General features: G+C 36.3%; 1 protein-coding gene across 4 annotated transcripts in view; it reads left to right on the plus strand.

Annotated features, from left to right (window-relative positions):
* The window catches only part of CWC22 (CWC22 spliceosome associated protein homolog), a 32,442-nt gene extending 27,753 nt beyond the window's left edge, over positions 1 to 4,689 (plus strand). For all 4 annotated transcript variants that reach the window (XM_030018120.2, XM_030018117.2, XM_030018118.2 and 1 more), the window contains exons 18-20: positions 34 to 135; positions 241 to 437; positions 3,852 to 4,689. In XM_030018120.2, coding sequence (XP_029873980.1) covers positions 34 to 135; positions 241 to 437; positions 3,852 to 4,438 — 886 coding nt within the window. In that variant the 3' untranslated portion in view covers positions 4,439 to 4,689. The remainder of the gene's footprint in view (positions 1 to 33; positions 136 to 240; positions 438 to 3,851) is intronic.
* The last annotated feature ends 6,185 nt before the right edge of the window (positions 4,690 to 10,874 follow it).

Genomic DNA, 10,874 nt, shown 5'->3' on the forward strand with positions numbered 1-10,874 from the left:
ATGGTGTTTAATTTAGATGTTTGTTTCCATCAGAACATTGCAGCCTTTCTTTGAGGGATTATTGCCTCGGGATAACCCAAGAAACACTCGCTTTGCCATCAATTTCTTCACTTCTATTGGCCTTGGAGGACTAACGTGAGGAACACTATTCTGATTTGATATTTACTTTTCTTCTCTCCCCTCCCCCCTGCCAAAAAAAAAAAGTTGAGGAAAAAAAAAAAAACTTTTTTTGTTGATTAGGGATGAATTACGAGAGCATCTTAAAAATGCACCAAAGATGATAATGACACAGAAACAAGACGTTGAGTCATCAGATTCCTCTTCATCTTCAGAGACAGACTCTTCCTCAGATTCTGATTCTGACAGCAGCAGTAGCAGCTCAGAGTCATCCAGCAGCAGTGACTCCTCATCTAGCAGTGACAACAGCAGTGACTCCGGTACTTAAATACTAGCTATAACTATTTACTTCTCTTCTATTTACTTCTATACACCTATTTATTTTTATATATACTTGTTTTGAGAAAAAACTAGCTAAAGACAGTGTTACTTTCTCTGCTTTAAAAACTAATCAATTTTTTAAAACTTACAAGTTTTTAAAATACTGCTCATGGAAATTTATTTTAGAATTTAGAAAAACTTAATTCCATTTTTAAAAACTTAAATTTCTGAGGAACATTGTTTTGTAGATGAGTTTTTTTCTGCACAGTTGATACCTGTTGCACAGTGCTATCACTTCAGTTTAGTGGAGGATGGAGGGATTAGAGTCATTCCCTATTAATATTTCTGTGGGATGCTTACTGGTGAACTGTGGAGACTAATGTCTACAACTCTTTTTTGCTTGGCTTGATTGATTAAGCTTGATACTACTTGTGTCCTTCCCTGTAAATATGTGCTTCTTCATGGGTCAGAAATGACATTGTTCAGTTCTAGCAATGTGTTTAAACTTTATTCTCCTTCAGAGTCTCCATTTCTAATTCCTCTTCCTAAGGAAGAGTTTGTGTGGTGATACAGTGAAGGTTCTTGTCTGCAGAGAAATCTCCAAGGAAGAATTAGCTTTTGCTGACAACTTAGTATTTTGTAGTTTTATGCATTAATTAGGGTTTAGCATTTATACCATCCTGCTGATGTAGAACCTTCTATTTGACATGAGGTGTCATAAACATGGCTTAATCTATAAAGTACACACTAGTATGTGTTAGTGTGTGCAGTCTCCCACTTGTATATAACATGAGCAGATGATCACACAGCATGCATTTCTATAGTACAGAAGCTTGCTGATTCAAAGTTGATTTGATTTATTACGTGCCTTTGAAATGAAAACGTTGATTAATAAAATAAAAGCAGTGTGAACTGCTCATGCTTTGGAAATGCACTTTTGTTCTCCATTGCTATCTTACCGTATAAAGTCTGATTTGTGTGTCATCACATTAATCGCATTAATGACGACAAAGCACTAGAGGAGGGCACAGTTAAACAGGGTCAGAGAAGGCGTTGGTTCAGCAAAGAGCCAGATGGCTCCTGCATATAGGCAGCTGCAGCTCTGCTGAGCTCTTTGATAGGAACCAGAGAGGTAAGTCCTTAGTGACAAACCAACTGAGTCTGCAGTCTGCTAGTATGAACACTTTATTTTTGTAAGTTTAGGACCTTCCCTTTTACTACTTGTCCTTTCTCCATTCAGGAACACATTGATTAAAACTTGCATTTTGATATCTTTGCAGCCTGGTTTCACTTACTTTTTTTTTTTTTTCCTAGTTCTTGTGGACTTAAATACAGTGGTCAGAACAGTAATTGGAGATAACTATATTCTTTAATGGTAAACTTGGTTGAGGCCCATTACTGGTTATAACTCCAAGTCTTCTTGTGTTTGCAGCTTTTTAAATCTTTAAAATAACGTGGTAGAGTTGAAAGGCATTTTTCAGAGGAATGTGCTACAGTATTTCAGTGTTTTAACAGTGCAGTGCATAAGAGAAAATAGAAGAACTGCTGATTAGAAATGGAGAAGTTGAGCATACAGCTAAATGAGAGATTACTTTCTTACTGGCAGTTAATGTGTGGAACTTCACCAGCTAGCTCAGCTCAGCACTGCTCTGGAGAGGTCCTTCCAACCAAAAGCAGTCCAGCAGAGGACAAAATTTCTTGGTTATTAAAGCAGCTTGTTCCTTTTTATTTCCTTTCTCAGGTATTTTTTTTGCATTCTGGTGGATGTAAAATAGTAGGGGAAACTGTTTAAAAAACTTTATTAAAATCTATTTGAATTGATCCATTATCATGTTTTATCAGAGTGCGAGGAAGCCTTAGTTCAGACATGAGACTAGCCAGCTGCTGTAGAATTCAGATATTTGATGTACTATTAAATCAGTTTATGGCTGTGGTATTTTCAAAAGGTGTTTAGAAACAGTTAGCTGATATGATACTATAGTTCATACAATAAGGTGAATTAACAATTATTCTAAATGGCTGTTATTGATAAATACTGTCAAGTGAAATCTAGAGGTTCCTTATAAAGAGCAAACAGGAAGAGTAAGGCCTCTTCCACTGAGATGAGCCCTACTGTGTATTTGGAAATACAGAAGCTAGTTTTAATCTTAAATTGTTGACAAAGCTGTCACTATTTCTCCTGAAAATGAGCCAGAGGGCCATTGTTATGTTGCTTGGTACCACTATCTCAAGCCGTTTCAGCATGCCTCTGTCTCCTCACAGGGTAGTGTTGGAGATTTTTTCCCCATCTGCTGTTTTTAATCTCTATTGACTGATAAGCTTTTCCAGGAAGTAATTGGAAAAGTAAACTATTTTTAGAGACTGGATGGTCTGGGAAAGGTGATCTTTCTAAAAAAATTATTTGTGAGAGTGCTTTGATGTATGACTTTACAGCCTATGCCTGGTCCTTTTGTATCAAGTCAGCAAGAGGATGATGATGGGTAGAGGATCTCAAAAGTCAGGCATCACTTGCAGATAGCTAAGGGACAAAAGCCCTGCTGATGGATACTCGTGAGTGGCAGGCCCATCTGTACAAATTTGAGTTGTTGCCTCTTAAGCAATTTAGTTGGGGGCGGGGGGGAGCAGAGAAGCAAGGTTGGAGTTCTGTCAGTACATAGAATTCATTTTCATTTTTTAAATGAAAGCATATCTTGTGTAACCAAAAAATTCTTGGATCAACAGGTTTGCAGATCTTATGTCAGACTCCCATTGAGTGAGTTACTCTTTTTACACTAATGTGACTTGGTATTGTAAGTCATTACTATGGCTTAGTAATGTTTTGCATTCAAGCGTGGGTTTGTTGGGTTGTTTGTAAGTTGAGGAAGAAGTTTCTTTGTCGTTTGAGCTGCATCATGTTCTCAACACCTGTATAGGCATTGTAAATGGAATGAAATGCAGAAGGCTATTCCGTAATTTCTTATTTGTATGCTCTTAAGGTTTTGGGGTGATGCATTATGACCTTGCTTTTTGTTAACATGAGGGTCTTGTGTTAGTAACAGCGGAGTTACTGAGAAATATTGAAGCTTAGAGGAAGAATGGAGAATAGTCTTGGGCTTGGTAGTCATTCACACTTTTATGGAGAATTTCTCTTTATGTAAAATAAAAAGCCTGTAATGCAGACAGACATTTAAAAATAATCAGTACCTGCTCTAATTAAAGAATGGGTGATTTTTCCCCCATTGCATGAGATACTCAGTTGGGGGTAGGGGGGAGCAATAAAGTCAAAGCTCATTATTTTGAAACCTTTGTCCAGATACATACCCACAAAAGTTTTCTGACAAAAAATAACTCTCTAGAACTTTCTATGTAGTTTAACAAGTTAAGCTTAATAAATTAAAATGCAACCTTATTCCCCTGATTTGTTATAATTTCAGATGTTCCTAAAGTGAAAAGAAAGAGAATGCAAAAGAAAAATAGAGAATCTGATAAAGTTTCCAGGAAAAAACAGGAAAGGAAAAGGAAATCACTTGAAAAGAAAATGGGAAGGAGGCAGCAAGAGGAAAGAAGTGATACTGAGAGCAAATCAGAAAGAAATCACCAAAATTTGAGAGAATCACACAGGAGAGATGACGTATCAAAGTATCATCACAGAGATGAGTCCAATGGCAGAGATGGTTACCATAGTGGAAAGGATAGGAACCATGAAAGAAGTAAGGATTTGGAAAATAAGCACAGTAATTCAAAACCAAAAAAAGCAGAGAGAAGAGCTTCTTTGTCTGATGATGAAAACTACAGACACTGGAGCAAAGATAATGGACATCGCAGTAGAAAAAGAGAAAGATCAAAATCCAGAGAGAGAGCCCATAATAATTCAAGTCCAAGAGAGGAGGAACAAGAAGACCGATACAGAAATGGTTCAGAGAAACACCGAGAGAAGTACAACCGTTATTCTGACCAGTACAGAGAATCCAGAAAGAACGAGGACAGACGAAGGGAGAATTCCCCACACAGACGAAAATAATACCTAACCAGAGTTTGAAAGAAACGTGCATTTGAGCTATTAAAACTGTATTTTAAAAACTATTACTGAACTTTCTTTAAAAAAATATTTTGTACAAAGTGATAGTTTGCATTTGTAAATTTTATGAGACTTTTTCAAATTTTCAGTACCACTTTTTTATAACTATTGCATTGAGCCTTTCTGTTAAATTCTTCCTTTGGAAAGATGAAGCTGTTTATTTTGTGAATAAAACCGTTAAGATATCAGTGAAATGGGTGTTTTTTTCACTTACTTTCAAGTATTTGTTATTGTAACTTTATAGTCTAAAAACATTGGTTTTTAACCTTGCTTGTTAATTGAAAGTCAGATACTGAGGCTGGGGTGATAAATGTAAGATTTCAATGTGAATGTTATGTGAGAAGGCTTTATAAAATTTTCAAACATCGGCATGAGTGCTTCAGGCATTCTATAGCTGTATATTCTTTCAACTTTGCAAACATGAAAGCAAGTTTGACCAAAATTTTCAGGAAATATTTCAGTTGATGTTTTTCTTCAAGAGTTAAAAATTGGAAAAGCAATATTGCTGTTTTAAATGTCACATCTGAAAGTGTGTCAACTTGTTCTGTTACTTTTCACAATGTTTTTTAATATTGTAACATCCTGAGCTAGTTACACTTGTGATCTTAGAGATAGGAGGAAAAAAAAGTTAGTTGTTTTTTTTTTTTTTTCCAACTATGAATTTGATTTTAAAGTCATAGACTTCAACTCTAGCCCTACAAAGGAAGTGTTTTAAGGAACATCTTTCCCAGTATATATTAAAAAAATAAGAAATTGAAGTAAGAGGTGTTTCAAATCTTTTTAGATGCTTTGAACTACATGGCTTGAAATGCTCAAGTTTATTAGAAGCAAAGTTTAAAAAAAAAAAATTCAGTTGCTGCAGCAGTTTATATTATAAATTGTTCTCCGTGGAGTCATTTGAAACAAATAGCTCAACATTTATTGTATGAGTAATGAACCAAAATCATCTGGTTAAGACTCTTAAGTCTCATTAGTAACTAAGGAAAACTTTGAAAGTCTTTTTGGCATGAAATAGGAAGTAGTGTGGACATGGTCAGTAGGAAAGACAGGTGATAGTTTTATGTTATGCAGTTGTTGATGCTGTAAGACTACTTTTTTTTTTTTGTGAAATGAACACAATTGCTGGACATATGAGAACTTACACGTTTCTTGTGTAAATCCTATTTCATCTTGTATAAAGCATAGAAAATATATTTGAGCTGTTTTATAACAGAATATAGAACAATTCCTAAGGAAATAGGTCAGTTTTGCCTAAACCTTGTCACAACGTTTTTCTAAGAAAAATGTCACACTTTTAAATTTTTTTCTGTATTTAACAGAATTTATTTCTGCAAGCTTTCATGTAATAAAACACTTTCATTCAAAAACATTTGCATGGAAACGAAATTCATATTGCAGAGAAAAAAATAAGGTTTCTATCTTATTATACCACACAGCTAAAAATGCTTTAGTGGCATCATGAGGTGTATGTTGTTTAAGCTGTGGTGGTTTTCTGTCCAATGCACATATCATTTTCAAAAGGATTTGGGCAGTGTGTATTAATTCAAGAAAAACTTAATTTGAAAGAATGCTTTCTAAAAAGAATTCTGCTGATAATTGTTATGCTTTTTTGATAGCTCTTTACAAACATTATTGAAAATGATCTGTACTTCATAATGATTTAATTGTACAAACTCACTTTGCTTAGCTAGAGTAATACTTCCCTTACTATGTTATGGGTTTAATAGCATAAATTTTATTAACCCATAACTTTTGAGATACTCTGTTCAAGTTTAAAAGCTTGTTGTTTACATCTTTAATAAATGGAAATACATTAAAACAATAAATCTGAAACCAAAATATTTATTAAAAAAATAAAGCGTTTGATCTTGGACATGCAGATCAGGAAATGCCAGCTTAAACATCTCCAATTCTTTGTGTTATTTCATACTAGCTGATAAAAATATTGTGCTCTTTGGTGTAAAAAGGGACAGGGTGAGATTAGGACTTGAGCTGGGGTCTTAGCTGCAGTTACAATTTCTTGATGTTTTGGGTTGGGTTTTTTCATTTCCAGAAATAATAATAGATATTTAATAGAATGACCTATTAAAAATGGCTCTTATTTTTACCATTACTACTATGAGCAGGTTAATGTTAGCTAGAAGCAGTAAGACAATGAGCAGTAGTTCCGATGTGTGCGTGTTAACAGACGCGTGCTCAGAAGAATAGGCTGTGCTATGGCAAACCAAAAGTGTTTCCAGCCCAGAGACACAGTGGTCAGTAATACCGATCGCATTCCCAGTTTTTAGCAGACGGTTGTTTAAGGACTTCCTGAGCCAGCGGCACTGTGTGCATCTCTGAATAAGGTCTCACCCATTAAATGGCCTAATTCTTTTAACGCATTTTGGGAGGATTCTGCAGCATCCTGTGCCAGGAGTTCCACTATTTTACTGTACAGTATGTGTAAAAGTATGTTTCTTTCATAGCTTCTGCCTGATCACTTTCATTTGCTACTTTCTGATGTGTTTTCTGAGTAATGGTATGTATTTTTTTCCTGTTTGCCATCTTGTGTGTGATTTTATAGACCTAAACCTGTATATTCTTTGGTATTTCTTTTCCAGAAGTTAAAATTCACCTGTAATCTCCCCTTGTGTGGGACTGCTGTATAGACCTATCAGTCCTCCTGCCCTTTATTTATTTATTTAACTATATTCTTTATAAGGGAAAAGAAGTCAAAATACTATGAAAATACCCTCATTTTGAATACTACATAGTATTCCAGGAGTTGTACAGTGACAGAAGAGTTTTGGGGGTTGGTTTGTTTTCAGTCCATCCTCTAAATTGCTGTAGAGCTGACTGATCCACACTGATCCTGGGCTTGCTTTCTGCAGCAGTAACAGCTAATTGTAGACCGTGCACAGTAATGAAGTGACTCGTACATCTAGTCTATAATTAGTATTGGAGCTCTAGGTTGTGTTTTGAATACCAGTTTTGACTGAAAGGCTTCAAGAAGTGGAGGTTCTACGACATTCTTCGCTATTTTTGCTCAGTTGTTAATCCTCGTTACTTAAAAGCGTGATTGGAACACCCTAGCCTTAGCTTTCTGCAATTGGGTCTGGTTATGACTTGGTTTAATAGAGACCTCTGCTCTCAGAAGTCACCTAATGTAGGTACCTCTAAGCCGTGTTCAGGTAGCGGCTTGGCTGCCTCTAATGTAAAACAAATCCTAAGCTGCTTTGGTCTTACTGAACTGCAGGTTTCAATCACAAGTGCTCTTGACGCTGAAGAATGAAAACGTGATGTCAGAGAAATGTGCGGTTTATTGGCCCTATAGCTAGCAACCTATGCCATTGGACTTCAAAGCGTGTTACGAGTGGGGGTGTTCATAGCGATGCAGTGTTGGGCATCGGGGCCTTGGTCTTCGCAGTGTGTTTGAACATAGAACTGTCGTCAGCTTCTTGGGTTGGCTCCCACAGTCCCTTGTGCTGGTCAGCGTTCAGGTACAAGTTCCTCTTTCGTGGGGCTGTACGTAACTGGGTTCGCCTGTCAAGGGCGACAGCTGTTAGAAGAAACTTCCAGACTTGGCTAGATCTGAGTTGCTATGAACTAAAAAGATGTTTGGGAAGGAACTTCTGGTGGACCTGTTCTGATCTTGTATGCTTAAAATTTACCTTTCAAAAGTGGTTCTAACATCCAAGTCCATAGATACAGTAAGAGAGACTGCATCCCTTTTGCTAGGACTCCCTGGCTGAGTTTCTGAATTTCCTCACAGTGATGGCATTGGGTGTTACAGAGATGAGCTGCCTGCTCACCCAGTGAATTCACCATCCATGTAGGAATCAATCTTGACTGAAGGGTTTGTGGTATTTGCAAGAACTGTAATTCTATTCTGTAACTATAATTTTATTTGGAGCAAGGTCTGTGAAGGTTGATTATTCATACACTCAAGTCTGAAGAATGTATTTTGGGGGAAGAAGATGACTTGCCACTGTTTAGGCCATCTTGTTATATAAATCATCAAAATATGACCTCATAGTATGAAAGCAGTTAGATAAATTTTGGGACAAAACTGTCCTCTCTGTTAAAAACACCTTAAAATTGTCATTAACAGATCATGCTTTCTAAAGCAGTTTTAGTTGCTATTTAAGCAATATTGCAGTCTTCACATTGTAGATAGTTTACCTCCACAATTCTGCATGGAAATGGGAACCTGACTACAAAAATGTTTTTCTGTTTGCGTTGTTCATGTTAAATGACTTTTATAAACAGATCATGTATATATGGAAAACCAAATTCTATTCTGAAAATTACTAGTAGTACTAGTCAGATTTAGATGGTATATTATTTTAACCTAGGAGCATGGTGTTCTCTAATTTACTTACGGCTCCAGTAACATAACTCTTCTTAACTTTTGAATGCAGGGTAAGCTCTAAAATAGCATGTCAGCCACCAGAAAAATACATGAGCTAGGGTGGACACTTCAAGCTCCAGTAGCAATTGAAGTGCTTCCCTGTCATTAAATTTGTACAGGTTTATGAATATAAAATAGAAAAGAAGACACTACTAGCTCATCTTCATTCACCATTCTTAAACTACTTTGAATAGTCTTTCACTGTTGCGGAAAGTATAAGGCTAATTTTCTTGCAGAAGCTAAAAAAGCAAGAGTCTATTATGTTAGCAGAGAGAATTTACTCCAGTTACTCTAATAACATTCAGAGAGCAGGGAAACTTGTCTTTCAATTTATTTTCATTTAGAAACTTTTTTTTTAAAAGCTTTTTTATTTGTCAAAATATTTTTTTAAGAAATGGTGAAGTCAAAATGCAGAATAAAGGGGCATTTCAATTAAAACTCTACATAAAACATGTATTAGTAGGTTAAAAATGGCATGAACAAAATACTGCTTTATATGCTAGAAAAACTTGAGGTCACTTCAGAGATGTTCTGCTTTTTATATGTTTTCCTCAAGCAAGTCTATAATTTGGCTGAGACTAGTCAGGGATTTTCTTTTCTTGTCTACTCATGAATATCATAAAGCACTTTCTTCTAACTTCAAAAAAAAGGGGGGGGGGGTGTGTGCAACTTAAAACCTTAGTGTTGTTGAGAAAATGGTTTGTTAACCCATAAAACAGACAAGTCCACTAAGAAAATTAACTCACATTTTGACTGTTTAAGCTATGTCCATTTAGAGTTATCTTTTTCCATTATGTTGTAAAATAAGGTGGGGACCAAAATTTTTCATGAAGGAGAAAATAAGCTGCAATGTTTCTTAAAAGAAGGGGGGGGGGGGGGGGGGGGGGGGCGGGAAGCAATGGCATGGAAGAGGATGCAAAGCTCTGAGAAACAAGAGAATTTATCTTCAGTGTCAGGGTGCTGATGGCAGGTAAGGAGGTGAGGTCAAAGCTGTTCTCATGGCGAGGAGCCACTGACACTGGTGTGTAGGTGCAATGCTAATTGGTTTTAGCTTGTTGACTGGTATTGCTCCTTAATTACTTAAATGCAATGTGTGTTCTCCCTTTAAAATTGCTGGGCCCTTGGCTTTTTTTCAGTTGCTTACCTATTGCTTTTGGAGCTACTCTATGCCTCAGTCACAGCTGTGAAATCTCATGAGAAATTTCAGTTTCTGGGCTTTTTGTATAATAAAAAGCTGTGTAAAAATTCTGTTGTTACTGTCTTACCTAAAATTTGGTTTAACTTGAAGAAGATTCCTTGTATTTTCAAGTCCCCATAGATAGTCCCACTCCATCCCATAAAGACTGGAAATTTTCAGCATCCTTTTATGCCCTGGAATAATATTTAAGCTAGTTGGAGAGATGTCCATTGATTTAAAGGGGAGAGAGAGTAAGATCTTTCATCTGGTCAGTTACAGATACTGTTCCTGTATTGCCCGTATTTGTGTTGCTCAGTAGTCTTACTCTCATTTGGCTTTTCCTCATTTTTTCCTCCTCTAGTTACAGTTTTTCCTTTTTTTTCTCCTAGCACTTCAGAACTTTGTTCTTTATCACATGCAATGTTAGCCATTTAGAAAAGTATAATGCCAAAAATACAAATCAAAAATGTACTATATATCACTTGCATAATGCATCCAAAAAATGATCTTTAAAGGATAATTTGGCTGAAGGAACAGTGTGTGCGCACACCTACAATAAAGAAAAAGCATGCAGCATGCTTCTTGCCTTCTCCTCCTTACCTCAGAATAGCGAGTTACAGAACAATTGCAAGTTTGATGAGGTTGATGAGTCTTACGTTTGTAAACAGTTCTTTCTGATTGCCTTTATTTTGCGCCACCTTTGCTAGGAAGAGACATTGGTGGAGTTTTACAGGTTTCTGAATTTGGATAAAGAGGTGGTTGAAGGGTCTCATGTATGGCAATGTGCCCTCAGAGGAGGCACAGTGGTACTA

Source organism: Aquila chrysaetos, chromosome 6, assembly GCF_900496995.4.
Source record: "Aquila chrysaetos chrysaetos chromosome 6, bAquChr1.4, whole genome shotgun sequence".
Lineage (NCBI taxonomy): Eukaryota > Metazoa > Chordata > Aves > Accipitriformes > Accipitridae > Aquila > Aquila chrysaetos.